At 44.9% G+C, this 27,416-nt stretch overlaps 1 protein-coding gene across 19 annotated transcripts in view; it reads left to right on the top strand.

The window, feature by feature from the left end:
- MBNL1 (muscleblind like splicing regulator 1) overlaps window positions 1-27,416 on the top strand; it is a 180,978-nt gene that overhangs the window by 140,753 nt on the left and 12,809 nt on the right. For 8 of the 19 annotated variants that reach the window (XR_013393136.1, XM_028731328.2, XM_028731315.2 and 5 more), the window contains 7 exons: window positions 5,440-5,547; window positions 10,299-10,499; window positions 15,925-16,182; window positions 18,127-18,180; window positions 19,168-19,321; window positions 23,927-23,962; window positions 24,835-24,929. Coding sequence is in view for 17 of the 19 variants with exons in the window: in XM_028731328.2 (XP_028587161.1) it covers window positions 5,440-5,547; window positions 10,299-10,499; window positions 15,925-16,182; window positions 18,127-18,180; window positions 19,168-19,321; window positions 23,927-23,962; window positions 24,835-24,929 (906 nt within the window). In the remaining 2 variants the exon portion in view is untranslated. The remainder of the gene's footprint in view (window positions 1-5,439; window positions 5,548-10,298; window positions 10,500-15,924; window positions 16,183-18,126; window positions 18,181-19,167; window positions 19,322-23,926; window positions 23,963-24,834; window positions 24,930-27,416) is intronic. The other 11 variants (XR_013393137.1, XM_028731319.2, XM_028731325.2 and 8 more) reach the window with 9 other exon arrangements.

The following is a 27,416-nucleotide window of genomic DNA, read 5'->3' as shown; positions in this document are numbered from 1 at the left end:
AACCACTGCCTCACATGCCCTGGGCAGGGATGGGGGCAAGTCACCTCTCCTTCGGTGCCGCGGAGAGCACCTGGGCCTGTTTTTGCAATGGCTTTGCCCCCCAGCAGGTGCCCAGATGGCTGGTATACCTCCCTCCTTTTTAGCTACAGCGTTGTATTTTATTTAGCGAGCCAGTTGTTTTTATTTATATCCCAACCTTTTCCTCCACGGAGCTCAAGGTGGCAGACATGGTTCTCTGCCCCCTACCTCATTTCATCCCCACAACAACTCTGTGAAGCAGGTTAGGCCGAGAGGCAACACCTGGCCCAAGGTCACCCAGCCAGCTTCATGGCCAAGTAGGGATTTGAACCCTGATCTCCCGGGTCCTAGTCCGGCAGTCTAACCACTACACCACACTGGCTCCCAAAGCAAGTGATAGAACTGTTAGTATGATGACCGCAAAGGGATTCAGGGCAGCCCCCCAGCTTGGTTTCTGGGTCTTTCCATTAGGAGAATGACCGATGGCAGAGTGCCATGGGGTTGCTATGCATCCCTTCGTGGTCATCTTATGCTGTGTGTTGGTCCCTCTGCAGACACGCCTAAATTCAGGGTCCTACGCGCTGTGGGTTAAACCACAAAGCCTAGGACTTGCCAATCAGAAGGTCGGCGGTTTGAATCCCTCCCGTTGCTCGGTCCCTGTTCCTGCCTACCTAGCAGTTTGAAAGCACGTCAAAGTGCAAGTAGATAAATAGGTACCACTCCGGCGGGAAGGTAAACGGCGTTGACCCGGAAGCTGTATGCCAGCTCCCTCAGCCAATAAAGGGAGATGAGCGCTGCAACCCAGAGTTGTCCGCGACTGGACCTAATGGTCAGGGGTCCCTTTACCTTTACCATACTTGGGGAGCACAAGCAGGTGAGCAGAGCAGGCTTCTGCTGCATATGGGTGCCCTGCAGCCCACAGGGTAGCTAGAGAGAGCCCCGTTCTCCCTCCTTGCCTTCTTCATGCAGATAGGAACCACGGTCCTCCTCCCTGCACCTCCCTTCTGCCTAATCACTTTCCCTCTCACCTCCGGTCCTCACTGCCACCCAGAGGGAAAGGGAAACATAGGATCCTGCATCATACCAAGTCAGATGCCATTCGTCCCCTAGCTCGTCTACACTGACTGGCAGCAGCTCTCCCAGATTTCATCCTTTCCCAGTCCCCCCTGGAGATGCTGCCATTGAACCTGGGACCACAGAGCTGCAGCCGGCTGCGGTGGCTGCTGTTCCTTCCCTTTGCCAGAGGAGTGGGTGGGCAAGAGGCACAGAAACAAAGTCAGGGAGCCCACCAGACGGGCGGCAATGCCAGCCTTGATAATGAGGCGCAAGGCAGGGCAGGACACTGTGCTGAGGCGTGATTTTCCTCGCCGTCGGCAGGGCTGGCTGAGTGGCGAAAGCAACGTGGAGCAGGGGCAGCGATGCGTCTCCTAACATCTTAAGTCATGTGCCGAGACAGTTTGTGCCATATATATATATAGCCCCAGGAATGCATCCATTATTTATGTGGTACATCTTTCTCTCGTCGTTCCAAAACCTTAGCATTTCCTTCGGAAGGTCGCTTGCCTCTACGGCCAGAGCTGTTGTCCGTGTGCAAAGGTTACGTGTTAGGAACTCGTGAATCCCCCCCTCCTCCTTTCAGTTTCATTTTTAAAGCAAGCCTCATGTTTTCAAGGTTGCAAAAAAAGAAAGTTGATTTATTTCCAGCTTGTTTGCTTCATTTATGAATTGCAACATCCCAAAGCGATTTAACAGTGAAAACCCTTTCCTTACTTTTCTCATCTGTGGGTGGCTTCAAGTTTAAGTACAAGGGCGCAGAAGAAATGCAGGAGGTCCGCCATGTACAGCTTGGTATCTGACTCACGACTGAAAATAATATGCAAATCATGTTGGCTGCATGCAATTAAAATCTGCTTAATTTACATTTTGCTCCTGATGTATTTCCAGCGAGGCTCTCGGTGCCACAGCAGTTTGATTTTATTACTGTGCAGATGTAGGAGAGATTTCATAATCCAGACCCTGTTATCTGCAGCCTCTTATGGTGCACCCAGATACTCCTACAATACAAACAGCACCCCTGGGTCTCCCATTGTTTGTGCTTGACTTCATGCAGTAAATAATATTTTTATCTATTCGAGGCCTGCTTAGAAAGTACAGACTGGTGTACGATTGTTTTTCATAAGATACCTACGTTTCTTTTTGCCGTTCTGCCCTTCCTCCTTGATGATGCTGAAAAGTAATTACTGTTTTTGTCAAGGCTTTTCGCCCACCTCCCCTTTTCCACAAAAGGAATCAAATTATTTTTGGCGCTGCATTGGGGGATGTGGGTGCAGTTGTGTAAATGCATTGTCTATAAAGGAAGTCGAACCTCAGACCACAGTTCCAAGAGAAAGAGGCATCAGTGCCTAGAAGCACATACAGCCCCACACCTCGCTAGAAACTAGAAAATAAATTCAGCAAGGCACGCCTTCCGTTCCAGGCTGCTTAGATGTCTCTGCAAAGTGTCTGTTTTCTGTATTGCGCTCTTGAGCTGCTTCTCTTGTTCGCTTTTTTGCCTTGCTTGCTGTCTCTCGAAACATTTCCTGCCTCTTGGGTTTCTGACATTTGTAATAACCATGAAAGAGATACTCGGCCAATATGGAGTCTGGCTCTCTAACCCTACCTCCTTAGTTGCAGGAAAGCTGTAGGTTTAGAGAGGCCAGTTACTTGGACCATACAAAGGGGTCGGGATGTTATTCTGAGAGATGAAGTAGTGCCTACTTGCCTGTCCAGTGGCAGGCTCCACATTTTGATTTTGGATTATTCCAGCAAAAAGGGAAACAAATAGAAGAGCTACAAGACCAGTTCCCTAAAAAAAAAAAAAAATACCCATATCCATGTTAACTATCTAGCTGTGCCTTTTAAGTAGCTGGATTTTTATGCAGCTGGCCAGCCTAGGGGGCTTGAAGCGTTTGCCTCTGTTACAGCCTGATCAAGGTCACATTCAAACCATTTTTTATAGTGGAGGATGGAGCTTATTGGCTCTGGCTCCACCTACTGTTGGCCTCCTACCTTGCACCCTTACAGTTCCAAGAGACATCGCTCACCACTGATTCTGACTTCAAAAGCACTTAGTATAATAATAATAATAATAATAATAATAATAATAATAATAATAATAATAATTTATTTATATCTCACCCATCTGGCTGGGTTTCCCCAGCCACTCTGGGCGGCTCCCAACTGAATATTAGAAACACAATACAGTATTAAACATTAGAAACTTCCCTAAGCAGGGCTGCCTTCAGATGTCTTTTAAAAGCAAGTAGGCTTTAGTTGGGTCACATGTAGTCTGCCTGACCCCTACTTGGGTCATTTCTCTAGGGTCCATGCATCTAACATTCTGCCATTCCCCACTTTCATTTAAGATAAAGAACTCATGATCACAGTGCACATAGAGAGAGTCCTCCTTTGAAAGCACTCCCACATGCATACTTTCCTCCACATGGAAAGACAGCCCCATCAATGAAAGTTTCTTGTAGACTTTGCAGTCATGTAAGCTTTCTACACGGACGCGGGTGGCGCTGTGGGTTAAACCACAGAGCCTAGGACTTGCTGATCAGAAGGTCGCGGTTCAAATCCCCGCAACGGGGTTACCTCCCGCTACTCGGTCCCTGCTCCTGCCAATCTAGCAGTTCGAAAGCATGTCAAGTGCAAGTAGATAAATAGGTACCGCTCTGGCGGGAAGGTAAACGGCGTTTCCGTGCGCTGCTCTGGTTCGCCAGAAGCAGCTTAGTCATGCTGGCCACATGACCCGGAAGCTGTACACCGGCTCCCTTGGCCAATAAAGCAAGATGAGCGCCGCAACCCCAGAGTCGGTCATGACTGGACCTAATGGTCAGGGGTCCCTTTACCTTTACCTTTAAGCTTTCTGCATGGAAGGAAATATTGAAGTTGAGGTGCCTTCAAATAAGTGCCCCAACCTTGTGCATTCAAGATGGTACAGAGTATTGCATGAGTTTCTTTCTTTAGCATTTATTTATGTATTAAGGACTTGGTTCCTGCTCATTTGAGTTAGCTCTGGGTTACTCTCAGCTTTCTAAGGTGGCAGCCGATGAATCTGAGATCGGCTGGAGTGTAAACTGAGAAGGACCACACCTTTGCTCCCTAAAGTCCAGCGGCACTGAAGATAGCTTTAGAAAGTTGAAAAGGTCATGTTCTCAACCTGAATCACGTAGGCCGCGATGCGTTCCAGCATGACTCATTGTGGAATGGGTGGGGCTGTTCTTTCCTACTATAATAAAATCCATGGGCTCTAAGAGTTTTTCACCTCCTGCAAAACAACTCAAGAGTATATCCTTACTACAAGGAGCAGCTGCAATAGCAATGGTGTTTATAGTCTTCGTACTAAGCTAAAATGCCACATAGTAGCACATGGAGCACTGATTGTTTGCATGCATTGAGGGCAAAGCTACATGAAACACATGCAAGAAGTTAAAGTGCATATCTTTTAACTATCAGTTGGGCAGATGGCAAACAGTATTGGGGCCATCGCATGCAGAGGAAAAAATACGATGTGGACATGCACTGCCCTGGTCCTCCCACCTAATTTCTGAAACTGGGATTAGCCCCAGGAAGCAAGCACCCGTTGGTTGGTTTCTTCCCTGCGCCTTGTAGCATCTTTAATAATAATAATAATAATAATAATAATAATAATAATAATAATAATTTATTTTTTATACCCTGCCCATCTGGCTGGGTTTCCCCAGCCACTCTGGGCTGCTTCCAGCAGGATATTAAAATACAATAGTCTATTAAACATTAAAAGCTTCCCTAAACAGGGTGAATGCCCCTCGCATGCTTTGGACCCAATACTGCTTCCCCCCAGCTAAGATTTAAAGAATTAAAAACCATGCACATTAAATGTTGATGATGACGCATGTGGTTTGGCCCTGAATTGATTTTTATAGGATCTTGGTAGATAATAAGGCAGATCGAACAGATAAGTTCAAAGTTCAGGTGCACATGGAGATGAAGCTTTGGGAAAGAAAGCCGATCAATAAGGGCCATATATTCTCATATTAAAATACTTCTGCCACAGCCACTTAAAGCTTGTCAGCACACCAGGAACAGCTTACCCAGTGGGATAGAGCCACAACACCAGCTTCCCAGCAGCCATATCACTGCCACTAAACTGGGAGGGAAGAGGTGGCAATGAGCTCTGAAAAGACCTAGCTTGCAAACATATTGATTCAAATAGGCACCAGCTACTTAGTTTACAAGGCCAGGGTGTGTTCTTTACATCACCACCCCACTCCCCCCAAACAACAACAACAACAACAAATTTTTAAAATCTCCCAGTTTTGCTATAAACCCTTAGAGGAAATCTTCCTTTGTCTACGTGAGTTATCACAATTGTCCATTTTTCTACTTCCTGTACTTTAGAGAGCCCTAGACCAATGGTCTTCATCTGATGGGTCGGGACCCACTACCGGGTCGCAGACTGATCTAAGATGGGTCGCAACAGCAGCACTACCACAATACAAATATATGGTAACAAATTAAAAAAAAAAGTGTCCCCAAATGTATGTTTCGCTTACAGGTGTGTCCCAGATCTGGGAACAGAAGTCACTGTTACCCTAGGGGTTTGTGTGCAGTTTGTTATCCTGGGATAGTGTTCAAGATTGGGCTGACTATCCTGCAGGATGAATGTCTCTATTTCCCCAGGTCTTTAGACGACAGGAATTTGCAGCTTGCAAGTTTAGTGACTGCCCCCTTACCCTAACTCTCATACTGTGTTGACTCCTAGGTCTGCTGCTTTGTTTACTATGGATCCAAGGGCGGGGGGGGGGGGATGTCTTATAAGGCTGCAGTCTTATACACACCTGGGAGTAAGACCCATTGAACTCTATGGAGATTACTTCTGAGCATGTATAGTAGAGTTAGGGAACCGCAGGGGCCAAATGTGACCCTCCAAGCTCCTCTCTGGTCCTTGGGACTCTTCCCAGGTCACACACCCTTCCCAGTTGCACCACTGGCTGGCTCTGCCTTGTACCCCAACCCCCTTGACTGTTTCCCCCTGACTGGAATGTGTCCTTGGAACTTCTTCTTGCTTCTCTGAATGGAGGGTACAAAGGGATGTGTTGAAGCTACCCTACCGTCCAAAGGTAAACTTTCAATTGATTGCTCGACCCACTTACGCCTCCATCCCATCCAATGCCCAGAAGGGAATGAAGCCCCCAGACTGAAAAGGGTCCCCCACCCCTGAGCTATAGCATTGCACTGACTGCTACCATAGACCACCGCCGGTCTGAGTTGGGGAATTCTCCTGCAGTGCCCAACTCGCAGGTGTGTGCTTCCACCCTGAGAATCCTGGGCAAACAATATATGGAAATGGTGGCTTAAGTAAAGAAGCATCAAACATGTACACTGCTCTGGACCCAGGAAGAGAATGTTTAGGCATTGTGTCTCCTCCACCAGCACATCTCTTTTAGAAAGGGAGGACTTTCTGGTTGTGCTACAACCAAGACATCAATTTTTAAAATAAAATAAAATATCCTTTATACTGGAGCAGCCTCCATGCAAAATGAAGCAAGATGACATTGCATTATCACCAGGGAGTCAAGGACATGAATTTTAACTAGCGATTTGGCCACTAAGCACACAGTGACTCAGCAGACATTGGAACCGGAATGAATGAGTTCCTATTTCTTCGCTGCGTTTCTTGCAGCACACTAACTTTCTTGATCGTGCCCTATCCATCTGACTGTGTACCGTAGGGAAATGCTGTTTAGATTATTATTAAATATTCCTCAGTGCAGAGAAAGAGAAGTGATGTCAATATGGGCAGTAAGTGTTTTCTTTCATATGCTGCATTACTGGAAATGCTGGCTTTTCAGCTTATGCAAACAACTTGAATTCCCCTTTTTGTTCACACACACCATCAAACTGAGTTCATTTTTAGGGTCTAATTTTTTACAGTGCTATGCTGTGCTAGTCCAAGTCTTTCTTTCTTGGATGTGCTGGTATGGGCAGCCACACTTTGGAAAACCTAAGATCCTGGTGCTACAGCCCATGGAACAAGCACCAGTGCTTCCCAGTTCCTAACTGGGAAGATTTGCAAAAGCTTTGGCTGGAAATAGAGAAGGCGTGTTTTGACAGCTCATCTGGTTCCTGGTTTTGCAAGGTTTTTGCTTCCCTTCAGCTGTTGGCCCAGGCTAGTCAGGCTGTTGATATGCTGTCCTGGGCCATTGGAAACTTCCATTTTTACCTTCAAGTCTTGCTTGAACTTTTTTATTTGATTACTAAACCTCAAACGCTTCCAAATCTCACTTTGCCTTTTAGTCCATTGAAGCTTCGCTGACAGCCAGAGATGGAGGGCTGGGGAGAGTCGGTGTAGCTGTCAAGGAATGCTTCTTCGTTTATTCTTGAGCAGTGGCTTTGGGTGGATGCTAAGGATGTAGCCAAGGCTAGGAGCATGTTTCTTCTTCCTTCTCCTCCTCCTCTAAGGCTTATTCAGCAGACTACACATTGTGGTTGGGCTTGGGTAGCCAACAGTATTTTCTACATGTGTCCCTCAGCCTTATTGCATGCATGCAGCCCCTGGCTTCTCCCATTCCTTCCCACACCTTTTGTCTGCACCGCAGGGAGAGTGGTAGGTACATAGGCAGGTACACATGGGAGGACAGAGGCCAAATCACAGACAGTGGCGCCCACTCGGTCCATTAATAGGAAGCCAGGGAGTGTGGCAGAAATAGCGACACCAGCAGAGGCTGGTTTAGGTAGCCTAGATTGCTGGCTTACAATAGAGGAAAAACCAGTAGGGTTTCTTTTTCCCCACTCCCTTTAAGAGCAAAATACTGCAACTTAAAGTATTTTGGGTTCTGCTTCCCAAATTTAAATTTGTGGACGTCCTATCGATAGCAGTAACCATAGCTGTTGATTCTTGAATGTATTGGCCGTGACCCAGTGAGCTAGCAGTTTAGCTGATCAGCCTATTCCTTGCCCTTAAGGCACCTCTTAAAATTTCCCAGTGGTAGTTGCTGTTCTTCCTGCACTCCCTGGATGTGGCGATGTGAACAGGGCTCATATATCATTCCACTGATGGGAGTAGGAAGAACCTGAGGCAGCGAGGCTGTTGTATTTCATAGGGAAAATAATGTTTAACGTTAAGAAGACATGCTGGATCGGGGGTGGGGGGTTTGTCACAGAACAGCGGCTTTGTTCACATTCCACCTCTTCATTTATCCCAGGAAGAGAAAACCTGCAACCTTACAAATAGTGTTGTGCTAGAAGCTGCCATCAACCCTAGCCATTGGCTCTGCTGGCAGGGACTGATGGGTGCGGAGCTGGCCTACCCATTCCTGACTTAGCCTTTGATCACACCATTGCTTTGTCATCTTTCACATTAAGCTCCCTCCTCCATATCTGTCCCACGTACTTCTCCTAAGCCTCGGTCTGATTATTATCAAGCACTAGAAAACGATACACTTTTGATGGATGGGAATAGTTCCTTTTCAGCCCTAAATTGTGGGCCGTATCGATTACCTAAGGAGAAGGTGGCATATTCAGGAAGGAACTACTTGAGAGCATGATCTTAAGGGGCCACAGCAAAGGATGAAGCACATGCATGTAGAAGGTCTCAAGTTCAATTTGCAGCATCTCCAATTAATAAGTAGCAGAGCTGGGAAAGATCTTACTCCCTCTCCGCCTTTGAGAGCTATTGCCAGTCAGAATAGACAGTAATGGCCCAGACCAGAAATGGAAACATCTAGCCTGTGGACCTAATTAAACACACAAGGCTCTACTTGGCCTCACAAGGCCATTTTCTTATTTTTTAAAAAAAATGCCTGCATGCCCCACTCCTATCATATATTTGATATCTCTATATCAAACTGCTGGGAGGTGGTATTTGGAGTGTGGTGCCTTCAATATGCAGATGACATGTGAATCAGGAGGGAGTGTTCAAGTGCTGGACCAGTATCTGAAGAGAGTGACGGGCTGGATGGAGGCCAACAAACTCAGTCTGAATTCTGATAAAATGGAGGTCCTGTGGTTAGGCACTTCCTGGGTCCAGGAATTGAGGAAACCGCCTGTTCTGAATGGAATAGCATTTTCCCTGAAGGAGCGAGCGTGTTGCACGTGAATACTCGTTTCTAAGCTGTTCCCTGGAGGAGAGGAGGGATTGTGCCCTGCTCTTGTTTGTCAGCTATACACCCCCCCCCACACCACCCAATGTAACCCATATCCTGAGATACGGTTGTCCCACATTGCCAGCATTTAGGCGTCAACTTAAAATGTTAGCTGCTCGTTTTAACAGATAAGGTTTTTGTTGCCTGCCCTTTTGGCGCCGAAAAGGTTATTGTTCCGTTGATAATTTTTTAATTACTTTTATGATAATTGTGTTTAAATATCATTGCTTTGGGCTCCAGCAGGAGGAAGAGGGGTGCATTAGTAGAGTAATAAATAAATTACAGTATGGGACAAGGCCTTGTCTGCACTGCAACTTTCTTCGCAGTTTTTTTTTTGTCCTAGGGATCATAGTGGGGGGTAGGAACCCCTTTAAAAAGCAGGGGTGGGCGGGCTGTGATGTGATATGTTGCCACTGTGAGTATTCCTGTACCACTCACGTTGTATGCCATTGTTCCCATCACCACCAGAACACCACTGGGAAGCGGCAGATAGGGGCTCTTGTGTGCCACAGGCAGGTGCTGTTAAGTGGTGAGCAACACAAGAGAATGTGGCCTTGCGGCAGTGCTCATTCCATTCCCGGCCGCTTCCCGACTTTACCAAAGTCATGGCTAAAAACAGTGGCTTAAAAGACCAGACCCGATTCCAGTGCCTCCGGTCAGTGCATTGCAGATTTCTCCAATGCAGCATCTGTGTCATGGTCACTGGCACTCAATGAGTTGTGGCTATCCTGCACTTCAACTCACTGGAGGCTGCAGGTCCATTGGCCATGGACTGGTTTGTCCTTTGTCCACCACCCAAAATAGCCGAAGAGCCAGCCAGAATGGGGGCGGAGTCTCTGTAGGGGAAGGGGAGATTCAGCAAAAATAGCCTCCGCATACTTCCGTGAGTGGGATCAACACTGGACCGAAAGCTTTCCATGAGCAGAAGCAGCCTTTCTCTTCATAGAGGTGACTGCTGGGTCCAAGCCAATGTGTGCAAGTCCTTCTGAATATAATGATAAAGAGTGCAGGCTCGCTGTATCAAATATGGCTTTGTATGTATAGTGTTATTGATGTGATGGTCTGACTAATATTTGCTTCTTTTTTCTCCTCTCCCCCCCCCCCCCACTCCAGCCAATGTTTTCAGTGGCACCAAGCTTAGCCACCAATGCTTCAACAGCCTTTAACCCCTACTTGGGGCCTGTCTCTCCTGGTTTGGTCCCAGCAGAGATCCTGCCGTCAGGGCCAATGCTGGTTGCGGGGAACCCTGGCATGCCAGTTCCTGCTGCTGCAGCCGCAGCCGCACAAAAGCTAATGAGGACAGACAGACTGGAGGTAGGAAACGACACGTTGCGATTCCCCTTTGCAAAGCTTCCGACCACCCAGATCGCCATTGTTTAGTCTTGCAGTGGTAACACCCCATAAACGCCTTGCACGAGAAAGGCGTCGTTCTGTGACCCTGGGGAACATCCTTTGCAAAGACGGTGATGTAATAATGTAGCCCTGTGTCTGCATAACTTGGGGAATTGCAAATGATATTATGAGCTCGTTTTGCAGCCTGCTGCTATGCTGCTTCGCTGGTGGGTTTGGGGAAGCACTTCTGCAGGAGAAGGCACCAACTACCCCTCCTTAATCTTTGGCAATTGACAAAATAAGCAATGTTTTTTCAAACAATGATTATCCAGAATTGAAAATCTAGCACTTTTGGGGAGAGGGGTTGTTACCAAGCTCTCCAAACGTTTTAGGGTGCAAACCGCTTTATACTCCTTCCCTCACACATTTTCACCAAGTCACTGTTGTTGACCCTCAGTACCCCATCTGTAAAATGGGAATATTTGTCAGGAGTTCATGGCTGACAAGGGTGGAATATAATCCCTCCCTAAATCCCATACACTGCAGTCTAGAGCACTCTAGAGGAAGTAAAAGTTTCTCAGCATCAGTAGTATTACCATCATACCAGGATGGCAGCATATTTTCCACAGACTTTCTCATTTCCATTCTACGCCTGTTGCCAGAATCTTGTATGAGGTCTCATATTTTTTATTTATCAGGTTTTGCTACATCCCTAACAAATGTTGTTCTGCTATAGCAGATACTCTCCTTTGCCCTCAACAATTCCTTATCTGAGGAAGTCTGACAGGAGTTTTCAGCATCTTCTGACATCAGTGGCGATGTGGGCCCTCAGCCAGCCTTGTGCTGCAGCTTGGTACTGCGCTAAAAAACTGAGTTACAAATGAAGCCTTCTTCGTGCTAGTCTAGGCACTATCTGAATTGTCCTTAAATGGATACAGGCATAATGCTTAATCATGGTTAGTGCTAACCATGGTCTGTTGGCTTAATTTATCCCAGTGAAATCATCCTTTACATAGCAAACAAAATCAGAATGCAGCAAAAAAAACCACAGTTTAGCTTTCTGAGTTATAAACCCTGCCCCATGGTGGATATTATTCACTGTCATATTACAAACAGGGTTTGCAAACTGGCTTAAACCATGGTTTTGTCGGTGGAGGTGAAAGGTAATCACGGTTTTTCAAAACCACTTCAAACCATGGTTTCAGATCCTGGTTTGTAGCTGCACAAGCAGTCGACATCCACATTTTATGTAGCCCCAGATGTTTGCTGAAGTGCCCCATTCTTCCATCTCACATCAGAGTTCCCATTTGTTTCTCCTTTTCCTCCTGGCTTCTAAAAGTTGATTCTTACATAGCAAGAAAAATTGTACAACGTACATTTAAAAAAAAAGCCAGAGGGAGAAAACTGATTTTGCTAAAGTTGCTTGCATGAAGGAACTTTCAATTTCTCGAAAATTCCCATAAGGAAAATCTCCAAAGTAGCACCTTATTACTTGTGAATTGTGAGCAGAAATTGGCTAGTTGCATGGGGAAATGGGACGTCTGGGTCTTTATCTGTAATCTGTGCTATTTCAGCTATAAAGTCTCCCTGTGCTCTGGGGTAAGATCATTACCTTCTGCTTGCTGCCAAAAGTGGGTAAAAAAGGAGGCTGTCAGAATCACTTTTTAACATACATAAAAAAATAATAACACTGTGGATGTAGGGAACAGCCTTATCCCCCTGTCAGACTCTTTGTCTGTCTAGCCTAGTATGGTCTGTTCTGGATCGCAGCAATTGTCCTCTGTCTCAGGTGGAGGTCTTTTAGATGGTGATGTCAGAGATTGTTCTGCACTCAAGGCATGTGCTCGCATCACTGAACTCCCCTGTGAAATTTTGCACAGCCTTTTTAGACTGTTTGGAGCCTGGGCATGGGGAGGAACCCAAGATCCAGAAAAAAAGGCCTGATTTACATGGCACATACAGGTTTTAAAACACACAGAAAGGGACAAAAAATAATAATACCACTGGTCTGGAAAGAGATAACAGAGGATGGAGTCGGTACCACCTTCTCTGATGTCCTAAGATGCTTCTTGATACTACAACCGTAATAGGCTGCTATTTTACCTTGCAAGGAAAAGCGTAAAATCCATCGACAGTCTTTCCACTCACGAAAAAGTGGTAAATGCCATTCTTGTAAGGTGGCGTCGTTTCAGACATTCAGTTTTGAACCAGGTCAGTCCAGTTAATTTCCATTTGTGCATATATCTCTCCCCTTCCCACGCCAGCCCCTGTTTTAAAAATTAATTAATTAATTAATTGACTTTCTGTTGGCGAGCTGCGCTGATTGGGCACTGGGAGAGCTGAAAGTATGAGCCAGGCCTGTGGAGGGACAGGTGCATTGATCAGACTTTGGAGGAAAGAGCTGCAACCAAAGAGAAACGGCTAGGGGTGGTTTTCTTTTCTTTTTCCGAGGCCAATTAGGCGATTTTCGATCTGCTGCTGTTTGTTTTGCCGGAGTTCAGAGAGCCTTTTTTCTCTCCAGAGCGGGGCTCCTGTTCTGCTGTGTGTTAAGTGGCGAAGTGGGACTCTGCTGGCTCCGCTGTCATTTTTGCAGCTCCCAAAGACAAAACTGCTGTCAGCCAACCAGCTAAGTGAGGGTTTTTTTGTCCTTCTAGGGCAAAACGTCTTTGCAGCATCTTTGGAAGTTTGCTGCCGCTGTTTTTAGCCAGCCTTTCAAAACTGTTGTTTTGGTTATGAATCAGCGCTGTCTGTTCAACAGTCATAAAACTCTTTCCCCACTATAAATAGGCAGCAGCTCTTATTTTTGGATCCGATTGCCCCCTCAGCACCCCCACCCCTTCCCAGACACATTAACGCTGGGCAGTCTTTGCCCAGTCCGCCTTCACAACAGCCCTGTGAGTTATCTCATTATTGTTCCCATTTCACAGGAGTGAACTGAGTCACGGAATCACAAAGTCTACAGACCTGTTCTGTTGTTCATAACCTGTGGGTAGCATATGTGCAGAGGAGCTTCCCTGGCTGCTCCCACTCTCTAGATACTGACACACGTGCCATCCACACACTCGGAAGTCATGTGATGTAAAAGCTTTGCTGAAGCTAAGTAGGTCAGGGCCTGGATAGGAAGCCACCTGAGAACTCCACATATACCACCTTGAGATTCGTGCAGGCAAAGCATGGTATGCATTAAATAAAAAGCAGCATTGGTAAATCCCTTCTGGCATAAGTTTAAGGCATAGGTAAATCCCTTCTGTAGCAGTCGAGTGTGACTACCTTGGAAGCGTTTCAGGTATAATTATCCTGCTGAATCACAATGTCTATAGAATTTAGGTGACTCAGACCTGCCTCCTTCCCTACAGACTCTTGCAGGTGTTAAGATCAGCAGAGGGTCTCCTCTTAGTAGTTTCTTTACCCTCACAAGCTACAGTGCAAGAGGGGAGAGGGCATTCTCAGTGGCAGCCCCAAGATTGGGGAACTCCTCAACTCCCCTTCATTTATACAGCTTCCAACGACTGCCAAAGAAGAAGAAGAGTTTGGATTTGATATCCCGCTTTATTACTACCCTAAGGAGTCTCAAAGCGGCTAACATTCTCCTTTCCCTTCCTCCCCCACAACAAACACTCTGTGAGGTGAGTGGGGCTGAGAGACTTCAGAGAAGGGCGACTAGCCCAAGGTCACCCAGCAGCTGCATGTGGAGGAGCGGAGACGCGAACCCGGTTCCCCATATTACAAGTTTACCGCTCCTAACCACTACACCACACTGGCTTTACCATGGCTTTATAAACTTGAGGTGTATATTTTTAGAACCCACCTCTCGTTGTTTTAGACTGTTTTAAATATTATGTTTTAATGTTGTAACTCATCCTGAGGCCTTAGGGTGAAGGGCTTTTAATAATAATAATAATAATAATAATAGCAACAACAACAATCCAAACCTTCCCAACTGGAAAGTCATTTGGATTCTGCAAACCAATCCCCCCCCCCAAAAAAAACCCCCACCTTAAGAAATATATCAGATCTTATTGAAGCTTTTCTGGCTTCCCTCAGAAGTCCCTGAATGCACCACCTGAGGAAAAGCCTCCAAAATTTCATGGTGTGAAATTCAGCAGGAACCAAGAGATGTGCAGAACTTCCCTGGTCTTCTCAAATTCTTTTGGCTCCCCCTGAATTTCCTCAGATGTTTCGTGTGAAGAGAAACTCCTTTCACTTTGGCACTAAAAGAGACAGGCATCGGCCATGCTCGCTTTTGTCCTAGGCCCAGAAGTGGGGGGGATGCAGGTGTTCCAGCAGGGAAGGTGTGAGGCCCTCAATCTGACCTAGCAAGGACATCGCTCCCATGGACCGGGATAATGAGAGGGCAGGGCAGGGTGGCGAGGTTTGGACGCACCAACCGGGCTACTTATCACTTGATGCCATTTGAAGTTCAATGATGACATGCTCCTGCCTGCCTGCTATTTGCCTTGGGGCCAGCCATTGCTCTTTTTGCTTTTAAAATGAAAAGGCTCGCGGTGGGAAAACACACTTTTTAAAGATGTTGTTGCCCCTTGCTGCTTGACTTTCATCTAGAACGAATTCACAATTCACAGGTGTTGTTTTTTTTAAAAAAGTCCCAGGGTAATTGGAAAAAGGTTTCAGGTGTCCACATTGACTTATGTCCTTCTCTCTTAATATTAAGCCTTTCTGCATGTGTGAGTGCAGCCTTAGTGAAAGAAAGCAGCGAAGTGATGTGAGAAACTATAAAAACAGAACACACTTTGACAGGGAAGGAGGGAACGTAGACACTGAAAAAAGCATTTTGTGTGTCTGCGCCCCCTCGTGTGGTAAAATCATGGAATAGCAGAGTTAATATATTTTGCTCATGTGTGCTGACAAAGCTTTAGGTGGAACAAAAAAAAAATGCGTGGAAAGGTCGTGCACCTCAAAGCTAGAACTAAATGCAATTGGCTGAATTAGAAATTGTTAATTCTGCTTTTGCATTTAGGAAGGTTATAACCTGCATAAGGCAAAGCAGATTGCTAGATTGCAACTAAAGAATCTCACTCGAAAGAAACGGAAGTTTTAATAGCTGCATAATGGCAGCAGTCAGGGGAATTGTTTTGCAGCATAGAATCATAGAATTGTAGAGTTGGAAGGGACCCCGAGGGTCATCTAGTCCAGCCCCCTGCAATGCAGGAATCTCAGCTAAAGCATCCATGACAGATGGCCATCCAGCCTCAGAAATACTTGTTTTTTTCTGCTCGAACAATATGAGGACTTAAAACGCATAGGATTCAGTTGCTTTTAAAACAGCCACAAGGTGGGACAATGTACAATTGCCAGGGTGCACCTGACGTTTCCTTGCAAAGTGATCTAGGTCACTTTTCCCAGATCAGGTTTTGTAACTCGGTTTTGCTTTCGAATCCCGCCGCAGGTATGCCGAGAGTACCAGCGTGGCAATTGTAACCGAGGAGAAAACGATTGCCGGTTCGCTCACCCTGCCGACAGTGCAATGATTGATACCAATGACAACACCGTTACCGTCTGCATGGATTACATCAAAGGGAGATGCTCAAGGGAAAAGTGCAAATATTTCCACCCTCCTGCACACCTGCAAGCTAAGATAAAAGCTGCCCAGTACCAGGTCAACCAAGCAGCAGCCGCTCAGGCAGCAGCTACTGCAGCAGCCATGGTGAGTCCAAAGAAAGAAATGATTGCAAAAGCAGTAACATTGTCAGCTGCAGGACAGTATTAATGTATTAACTCTCCTTGCTGAAGATATTATTGTTCAGGTATCCCATTCCTTACGTATTCCAGTAAGCTTCCAAGCATGTGATGCCACTTCTGCTCTTAAGTAGTTTCAGGTTCTCCTTCAAAAAGGGGAAAATATATATATATATATATATATATATATATATATATATATATATATATATCATAGAGTTTTTCCCGTGTGTACATGGCTTGTGTATATATGTATGTACCCAAACGTACATAACATTAGCCATGCGCCTGTGAATATACTGAGAGACAGGCATTTAGCGTGATGTTAACGCACATCCGTTTATACCTGCCCATCTATAGCTTTTGATATGCATGTATATGCTTGTCAGGATCAGTCCATATCGGCAGTTTTTTCTGCAGCATTTCAGACGTAAGAATTGCACAAGCAGTTGGTGCATTCCTCATCAGATCTCACGATCTGCCATTTCCTTTTGCTTCATTTCCTGTGCTATGTTCAACAGATAATATGCCTTTATAAAGAGGTACATTATTATTTTTTTTGCCTCACTTCCTGCACAATATGCCCCCTCCCTCCTCCTCCTCCTCCATCTTCTTCATTGGAGTTTTTATTTCTGTTTTTTCCCTGATGACAAATCTGCACGACCCTCCCTGTGCATCTTATTTGCCTTGTAAATGCTGTCTGCTAATTCCTTCCTGAATATAACGGGTCATAACTGGCTATTTCATGATTCCAGAACACAACTATTTCACAAACCCAAGGTCCCTCTCCAATTTTTTTTGCTGGGTGGGATGGAGCAATCTTATTAGGAGCTGTTGTGGGTCCTCTGTTGCAGGGGCACAAATGCAACATTTCACATGAAGAACAAACCCTCACAAAGCCTGAGTTTCAGATGGGTAACACACAAATAATAGTCTTGGTAGCAGAGAAGTAACATCCAGAGTTCTGCTCATTTGGACACACCCTGAGAAATATATATGCATATTCCAATTATTGCTTGTCTAAAACGTACACGTCACTGAATAGATATGCATTAAATATTTCAGGTTTGGGCCTTCTTTCCGTGTATGAGGTTTCACAGTAACTTTAAAATATATGATTTAATTGGCGAGGGGGTGGCAATAGGGTCTGGAACTACTTAGGAGCAGGCACACCCAACAGCAAGACTGTTAACTTGAATTGAGGGGCCTGAAATCATTTTATTATTATTACTGTGTTTCTCTTAAACATAACTATGGTGTAACGAATAATTGCACAACTGGGAAGTTAACCATGACATGGAGTAGCTAAACTGCAGCATACTGGGGCAGGGAGCTGAATTAGTTGGTGCGCGCACTGCTTAAAAATGTGATGGCGGGGTTGTCAAGCCAAAATAGCTATTTTAAATGGGCCCCTTCTCCGTTCTTTGCTTAGCTGTTAGTGTCGTCCTATATATTTTTCTACATAACTACATGATTTGACCATTAAAATACTACTTCATGTGAAACGTTGTTGTGTGATCTTCATAGCACACTGCCGGACTACAGGAGAGAGGCCTTTCCCCCCTGTTGCTTATGGATACTTGAGCAAAAATACAGAAGGCAGACTCTCTTTCTCACTCTTTTCTCCTTCCTTCACCCTTTTTTCTCCCCCTGTTATAGAGTATCTTGTTTGTAATTAACTACATTAGAGGTGTATCCTCACAATAACAACTCAGTAGTGCCTTTATTGTGCATGCTTAGTCTTGTTATTCGTTGTATATGGCATTCCGATGATTTGTTTTTTATTTGTTTTTTCTCACCTACCCAAAAATGCACTGCTGCCCCCATGATGCACCTCTGCTTGCTGTTTATGTTAATGCGCTTGAACCCCACTGGCCCATTGCCATCATGTGCTCGCTGCCTGCTAATTAAGACTCAGTCGGCTGTCAAATCACTGAAGCGACCCCTCGAGGCAACCTTTGACCTGGTACTATGACCTTTCACCTTTTAGCTTGGCATGTAGCTTTACTGTAGATGCATTTAAAAAAAAAATTAAATTCTATTAGTAAATATTCCTTATTTCCTGTTATTAAAGTAACTGAAGCTCAAAGGGGAGAAAGAACTGAGTGTGGTTTCCTGGTCCCGTTCATGGGGAAATTGAGCCATTTAATCTTTCAGCCCATGTCCCCTAGGATGTAGGAACCCCACATTCAGTTTAACTACCTTATAGCAGTTTCTGAAGGGAGTAAGATGGGATTTTAAATATATATTTATATATAAAGAAATGCATATAATATATATGAGATATATATATATTTGTATCGGTTTGGTTGGCATGGCTTAACAATATTCTTAAAGTAGATTTAACATTTGTAATGCGATGTTAAAAAATGAAGAAGAAGTACCAGCATGGAATGGTACATTTTTATTTTTGCATGAGTAGTTAAGACTTTTGGGGTTTGCGGGAGTAAACTTCTAATATTATATTAACCTGTTTCATTCACTCTGTTAAGATTTCTCTTTAACATGGCTTTTACTTGTCAATTCTCATGGAGCTAGCAGTGCAGCTTTCTTTATTTACACCCCACCCCACCCCAACCCCACCCCCAGTATTGCTGCCTCCTTACTAGAAACCTGAAGCTTTATATTGTAGAAATATGCTAGTGTATAGATCTCGAGCACTGTCACTACACAATGCCATATTTTGGAGGGCAAATATTCCTTACTTTAAATCTTCAGCTTTGCCCTTTCCTTGAATAGTAAAGTCCGCTACGCTGCTTGCTTGCTCAAGGATATATATATATATTTTAAAAAGATGGTGCCTGTTGGTTGTTCCTCCTACTGATTTTTCTGTTTCTTTTCTCTCTTTTTCTCTCTCCGTGCTCCATCCCCACCTTCCTTTTTATTTTCTTCATTATTATTATTTTTTTATTAAAAAAAAAACCTGGGCTATCTTATACTCATCCTCCATTAGGGAATTCCTCAAGCTGTACTCCCCCCATTACCAAAGAGGCCTGCGCTTGAAAAAACCAATGGTGCCACCGCTGTCTTTAATACTGGTATCTTCCAATACCAGCAGGCTCTTGCAAACATGCAATTGCAACAGCATACAGCCTTCCTTCCACCAGGTAAGTGACGCATCTTCCCTCTGCCCGCGCGGGAGACAGGCACAAGCCAAGGTCACAGGAGGACTTCCCCATATCTTAGCAGACCTCGGAGGCTAAGGATTAGTTGCTAGCTAGAGAGCCAAGGAACAGAGATCCCTGCAGGGTTGGCCCTTTGTGAGTAGGGAAGGAAGACAGTCTTGCTGCTAAACTGCAGATTCTGCATATGTTTGTCTTGAAAGCAAGGTGTCTGGGTGCTTTCTGGCCTAATGTGACAATCTGCATCTTCAAAGTGTGTGATCTTACGTTTCAAAAACAGCATTTGAAGTCTTTCCCCTTGTGCCTCTTTTGCCTAATCCTCCATTTCACCTCTCTTCAGCTGTTTGGTATGGTTCTTTTTTATATATATAAAAAATTGTTGTAAGACCCCTTTGCTCTAGACTGCGTAACAAATCATTCCTGTATGTCGTAACCGCCTTCTAAGGCCTATTATGGAAGACAAGACCCATTAACCTTTTAATTGTTTATTAGGGGGTGGGGAGAGACACAAACCTTTTGGAGCTTTGCCGTTGATTTTATCGTGAGCGAGACCAACCATTATTATCCATTTCTATACCGCTTGATATTTTAAAGGGGAAAAATCTCAAAGCGGCTTACGACACATTGAAACGTCGAATAAAACATTTGCTGAAGGAAGTCAAGTTCAGAATGTAAATTCCACCACTACTTAGTCTGAAAGAAGACGCACTCGGGTGCTTTTGTGCTCCTAGAATTTATGTCCTGAGATCCCAAAGTCGGAACTGAACTGGAGAGTCCATTGGGAAGATCCCTGCCGGAAGGATCAGTGGCAGAATTGGGTTGCTTTGTCCCTGCTACTGTATCGTATACAAATCAAGATACGGATTTCCCTTAATCCACTCGCCCAACCACCTTGCCTAACAGGAAGGGAAAGTTGAGACAGAACCCCAGAAAGAACGCTCAAGCATGGCCAGTGTTACAGATATCAGCCATTGGATTTGTGGCGTACCTGGGCAAGAGCAGGCCCCCCCATTGTGCTGGCTGTTAGTAGAGACACTGCCACCTGCTTTCCAGTCCCATTCCCCCCCCCCCCAAAGGAGGGTGGCACTCTAACATGCCGTGGACTTGACTTCCACACTTATTTAAAGCCCGCTTTAAACATTACTGCGAAGTTGACCATTACATCTCACTTAAGGGTTGTTTACCTCCTTGCGATGGGTAAAGCCTCAGCGCCTAGGACTTGCTGATCGCATGGTCGGCGGTTTGAATCCCCGTGGCGGGGTGAGCTCCTGTCGTTCGGTCCCAGCTCCTGCCCACCTAGCAGTTCGAAAGCACCCCTAAGTGCAAGTAGATAAATAGGTACCGCTTTCTAGCGGGAAGGTAAACGACGTTTCCATGTGCAGCACTGGTGCTGGCTCGCCGGTGGCAGCTTCGTCACGCTGGCCACGTGACCCGGAAGTGTCTTCGGACGGCGCCGGCTCCCGGCCTCTTGAGCGAGATGAGCGCGCAACCCTAGAGCCGGTCACGACTGGCCCGTACAGGCAGGGGTACCTTTACCTTTACCTTACCTCCTTGCACCCCTACATGCCAAGGAATAACCAGGGTTATTCCAGGGTTCTAAGTCACACAGGGTTCTAAGTTCCAGGGGCTACACAGGTAGTAAAGGCTCGCCACTGCAGATGTTTCATCCCTAAACACACGAGAGGATAGGAGGGGATCTCAGGAGCAGGACTAAACACATGGCTCCATAGCCCCTTTGTATTTTGTGTTGTCCCTTCATGCAAGTAACACGTGAGAAGGTGCTAAGATGTTCCCGGGGCCACCATTGATTTTGTGTAAAAAGTTGCACAAGAGCGGGTGCTTTGGGCAAAGCGCTGCACATAAAACTGGTGATTACGTGTTCAGGTGAGGATGGCAAAGTCATACGTAATCTCTTTTAAAGGGTACCGAGTCCTTGCTAGACCCATTTCTGCTCCGCCTAAGATCAATGGCAAAAACTCGCTTAGGTTTCCACTGTGATTCCCAGTGCTTCAGCAGGAGTGAAACAGTAATATTCGCTTCTGGGAAGATCTGGCCTGCTTGGTCTCTTACTGCATTTATTGAGATAAATATATGGAATGGTATGTTGGCACTATTTCACATTTCATCGTGTGAAATGAACTGTTTCATATCCTAATGAGAACATATCTCTTTGTGTGCTAAATTCTGCTAGAGAAATATTGAGGGACTCTAATGGGTTTCTTCCCCATTTACTACTTTAAATCAAACTTTGTCTTGAGCTGGAAAAAAAATGGAAGATAAAGTTTGAATTAGCAAGTTTTGAATTACACCTTGATTAGTGAATTAAAACTTTTGAAGTCAAGGTGATGAATGTAATAACAGGTTTGCTATTTTTAATTACTGATAAACAAAGGGGTCCTACACAACTGTCTTTTTTTTTTTCATTCCTGCCAGTTTTTGCACCACAGGTTTTCATTGCTGCCTTACATTCATTTGCTGCAAACCTTGTGCAAGAATGTGTGTTGGTTTAAAATGTCAGTCTTAAGATTAAAACCGAAAGCATGCGTAGTTAAATTTCAGGAAATAATTATAAAGAAAAGCAAATGCTTTTTTCATTACATATGTACAAGTAAATTAAATGTACAGATTATAGAACTAATAATATGTAGGTGAAAATGGCATAAAAATAACAACAACAATAATACAGATAATGCTGATGGTGTATAATATGTGCACATTATGCTTGTCAAAAGAAGAAGATAGGTCTCAATCTCAAGGGACAATTAAAGAATAAACACAAGGGAAGTGGAGGCAGAGGTGAGCCAGGAAAAAATATGCCCTTTCAGTTGCAATAGATTCAACCCAATGCCCTTTGTTCATAGAAATATTCCTTCTGTGATTGCAAGGGCTTTGACCTCCACTAACAAAAGAGTTGAAGCTTAATTTCTCCAATTCTGCCTCCCTTTTGCAGTCACTTGTACCACCTGTCAGAGTGGCCAAGGGGGATCCCCCCAAAAAAGCTGTGGAACAGTTTTCAGAACCACAAAGTGAAGGGGTATTGGCCAAAATTTTATCCTCACTTTCATTAGCAGGAACCAGGAGCGCTCTCTCCATCAGCAAAACTCCACTCACAGAAGATGTGTGTGTTTGCATGCACACAAATGATGGAGAGGGGGGTTATGCTGTCCTGCTAAGTCCAGAGAAAAGCAGCTAAGCTATATCCATTCAAAAAAAAACCAACTGGCCCATATCAGTGGCTAACCCTGTGTTGCATCCAGACTAACGTAAGTGGACTTAGTTCCCAGTGCAATCCGTGGGATTTAAGTCAAGACAAACTTGTCCCCTTCCTTTCAACAGGTTCTTTGTTCAACTTAGTCTGGATCCAGTCCAATGCCTTCAAAATAGATTAGTACTAATAATGCCACACAGTAGTGACTCGTCATTTACAAAGTTTTTTTAGTAGTTAAAATTTCGAAAGCAACTTCAAATATCATAATTCATTTGTATGGTAGTGGTAATTGTATGCAACAGATACAAGAAAATTATATAATTTAAAACCAGTTTCCCAATAACTGTTGTAATTTCAGCACGTGTTTGTTCCCACTGACTTCTTTAGTTGCAAAACTGCTAGAAAAATCTGCAGAGGGCACTATAGTAACATCCAGGACATTCCCCCTTGCAGAAAGTATCAGCACATCTTCTGCTTACTAAGGGGGCAGTGAGAACAGTTGGCCTCCATCCTGACAGAGTGCTCTCTTCGCACAGCCCCAGATGCAGAACCCACAATTAGTGTGGATCTCAGCAGCATAGAACACCTTTGTGTGTTTAGTTGCCCGCACATAGATGCCATTAAGCTCGGATCACTCTTGAATCTGCATATATTGAAGGGTGCGTTACTCTCACAGGTGCATTTCCACTTGCAGACATCACACTAAATGTGCATCCATTGAAGGGTGGGGCCAATGCTACATTTAGGTGTGCATGTAGCCTCATATGTAGCGAATCGCAGGGGCGCAATGGTGCCCCTAAATTATCCTAAGATATCCTGCGTGTGCCAGTATTTAGGGTGGCACCTGCCTGAGACGCAGTGTTGCAAACTTTTGTAGTTCTGATTTAATATCTGAAATCAAGGCACTAGATCTCCGTACAAGTGAAAAGTATCACAATCCAATGATGTCCTGCAGGTTTCAAAACAAGAATGATCATTTAAGCCAATTTTCAGGGAAATTAGTTTGAGACCCAGCAGGCTTTACGCACTTAGTAAGGAATGGATTAATTAAAATTGGTGATATTAAAAACCAACAACTCAAGCTTCTTCTCATGCTGTTAGAGCCTTCATTACCCTTACTGCCCTAGCTCATTTTAATCAAAATGCCAGCACACAGTTCAATCTGCTTTTCCTCCTGCCCTGCTCATGTCAGACTAGTTCTAATTGACCACCACCTTGCTGTTTGAGTTGACTGTGCTGATGGTTACATGCCACTGTTTCCCATAATAACCAATTTTTTCTTCTTTGTTCAAATGAGATTTTCCTAATTACACGTGTGATGGGTTGTTTTAATTCTTTTCCCTTTGCAAATCCACCTTCCTGTTGCAATGCATGATGGGCAGGCTCAATATTGTGCATGACACCCGCTACAAGTGTTGGTAGGTGCCAGCTTTGTTTCTTGATTATCTTTTTTAAAAAAATCTGTTTAGCAGCTCACAGACTCTCAAAATCCACTGCTGGGTCTTTAACATGTAGCTATTGTGCCAATCCATTTCCCCTCCTCCCCCCTTTCCCCTTGCACTAACAACTCGTCAATTAAATGCACTTGCTTCTATTTAATTGACTCAGAAATCCTAGAAGCCGTTTAGCAGACCAGGTGGCTGTGTGACACATCCCCCCTTGCCCTATCTCCCCCCCCACACACACCGCCAACCCCCCCCCCCCAATGCCACAATCTCCTTAGCAGCTCTGGTGGATTTTGACTGGACTCTGAGTTCCAGTTTTTTAGAAACTGTTGTGCGTCTTTCTTTCTTTTGAAAAGAAAAGAAAACATTCAGTTATATACTTCGTGCAAGTTAATCCAGAACTAGAATTTCAAGCCAGGAGATTATGAAATGTTAGAGCGGTAAACAAAAAAGGGGGGGGAGGGAGAGACGGGTGGCAGCGTCGGAATAGTTATCGTGACATGTTAAAGAAAGGGGGTTACGTCTAGTTTGTTGGTTGACTATGAACTGAAATAATTGAGCTTGATTGTGTTGATTCCCGTGATTTGATGGTAACAAGCGTTTCTCCTCCTCTCTCCTCCTCCTCCTCTTTCATCTCTCTCCCTCCCCTCCTTCCTTGCTCTCCGGAATGTTGTCCCGCTTTTTGCTCTGCGATTGCATGTCACTTTGCTGGTGGTGATACCTCGTCCCCACGGCTTATCTGCTGATATAAATACCATACTCGACGATTCCGCCACCTGTTGCCATGGTTTCCCATACTGCTACACTCTCCTGTATGTTTGCTTATATGATTTTCCTCCCGAAAGTTCCCATGGTGCACGGCGGTACGCCCACCACTGTGTCTGCAGCAGCAACATCTGCCACAAGCGTCCCCTTCGCTACAGCAGCCACAGCCAACCAGGTTTGCTAATTTACAGCTTTGTTTCTTAAAACATAACTCAGAATCAGTGCTTTTCAGAAGCATGGGGTTTTGTCCGTCCCCCCCTTTCGTTCTGTTTCGTTTTTTTGTTCGTTCGTACCTCTTGTTGGCCTACACATTTCCCTGAGATCCGCAGCATAGCTTAACTAGCCTTTTGCCCATGCTCAGAAAGGTTCTGCATCTCCATTTCCGGTACTAAAATATTAGGCACAATCTCTCTCAAGAATTACTCAGCATAGCAAGGACCCACTGCCTCCCCATCTGTTTTTTAGAATAGTCAGAGAGCTTGGTAATAGAAGGAATTCAAGGCTACAGTACTTTGTTTCATTGTATGTAGAATTTTACCAGCATTTGTTAAGTGATGGATTAGAGTCTGGATAGGACTCCAACTCCCGCTCACCCCAGCCAGCATGGCCGGTGACCAGGAATTCTGGGAGCTGGAGTACAACCAAATCTAGAAGGCCACGGGTCCCCACATCCCTGGAATAAAGGGTCAGGAACACAGTAATAATAAAATCATTACTATTGATGGCTGGAATGTTCCGAAGCTATCAAAATCTGAATGCTTAAGCCTTTATAGCACTGTGGCTTTCCTTTCAATTTTCAAATCAGTCAGGGGATTGACAGCCATGTCCATTGCAACCCAGATTACATTTACTCTTAGAAATCTATCGCAATTGCCTCTCTGCCTGGACAGTATAATTACAACAAACAGAAACATGGTAACAAGCCAGTAAGTAATAAAACTATTGCGCTTCAGATATCAAACTTAGAATCAAATCTGACTCAAATTTAAGTATGTGATTTATCCATTTGCATGGCTCTTAATCCCACCATCCATTACACAGCCAGTGATTCAAATGTTTGCGCAGATGCTTGACGATTAAATAGACAATATTTCAGGGCAACGCAGCACACAGTTCATAGGTCATGAATGGTAGACCGTCAGCTTCTGGATAAAACCATTCTGTTTGCCACACAAGTGAGCAAAGCGCTGTTACACTCAGGTCCTGCTTGCAAGGCTTCCTGGTTGGCCAATGCGAGAACAAAGATTCTGGACTTCTTGCATAGGCAAGCCAGAAAATCAAAGGGTATTCTCTTGGGCCACAGAACATGGTGTTCAATACAATCCTGCTAATCTTTTCTTGGAAAGAAGACGTGCAATATTCAGGCGGCTTACTCCCTAGTAAGTTTAGAATTGCAGCCATGATATGCGCAGGACCCTACTGTTGTGCATGAATCAGCATAAATGCATATGTTCTACACTTTTGCCACTGCGCCATCCATTGCTCCACAGGTGCTCAGCAGAAGAATCGGTTGCATTGATGGCGCTGCATATATATTTCCATTATTTCTGTCCCCCCTGCTTTCTTTGGCAGAATAACACGTCTGTGAACATTTTCAGACAATAAAGGATCACCCTTTAAGACTAGAGTGTTGGAACATGAACCAGCTTTCACTTCCTTCCTAAATGCATTATTAGTTTGCATTGCACCTTGCATTGATAAGTGCATTGCGTGGAAAGTGGAAAATTCAAGGCAGACCACATCGGCAGCTACACTGGGAGCTGAGCGCAGGAGAATTTGTATAAAAGGATTTCTAGGGAATCATCATCAAGACAGGCCATAGCCTTTCCAAAACACTTGATGATGATCCATTAAATACTTCTGGCCAGCATGCTCTGCCTTCCCCATGCTTGAACCTTACATGTGTAAAAAGAGTTACTTTTTCCATTCCTGGGGGATCCTTCCCCTCATCTTCCAAAATGTTGTGGGTTCAGCAACCCACCTGCTTAGACTGAGGTTCACCTTAGCTGTGCACTTGATGCTGCTGAATAACTGAGAGATGAATGGTAGGGAGCTGAAAGCAAGCATACCCTTGGGACTGCAGAAAACAGCTCATGCCTCAGTTGAAACTGAGTGGTTACAAAGACCGTAGGTGCTATGGCAACAGATTCATGCACATTTGCTAATGGTTCCTCTCCCACTCTCACCTGTGCAGCTTCACATTTGCTGTATAGTAGTACCTCATTTTGCTACCGGGATCCATTCTGGAGTCGCGGTCGCTGGCCGAAAAAGACGCTGGACAAAGTGCCACGTTTGTACATGCGCGCGGAGTGGTTTGTGCTTCTGTTCATGTGCGAGCGGCGAACCCTGAAGCAACCCGTTCCGGTACTTCCGGGTTTGCTGTGGACGTTCGGCAGAACGGGCGCTCACCGAGGTGGACTCTAGACGAGGTACCACTGTATAGGAAAGCAGGATCTGATCAGCCCTGTTCAGACATTCTCAATCGAACAATTCCAATCTTAGGGGCACAAGGCAGCTGTATGCTTGTTAGACCCATTCGCCCTTGTTGCATTCCCAATGACCCACTCCTGCAGCCCCCCCCCATGCTAAATGTCTGTGGTGAATGGGCTGTTTGTGTTGGTTTCTCGTGCAGCATAGACTGATCATGCAGGGTTCTCAATAG

Source organism: Podarcis muralis, chromosome 6 (assembly GCF_964188315.1).
Source record: "Podarcis muralis chromosome 6, rPodMur119.hap1.1, whole genome shotgun sequence".
Taxonomy (NCBI): Eukaryota; Metazoa; Chordata; class Lepidosauria; order Squamata; family Lacertidae; genus Podarcis; species Podarcis muralis.
The sequence above is the reverse complement of the archived record's forward strand: the minus strand, read 5'-3'. Positions and strand labels throughout refer to the sequence as shown.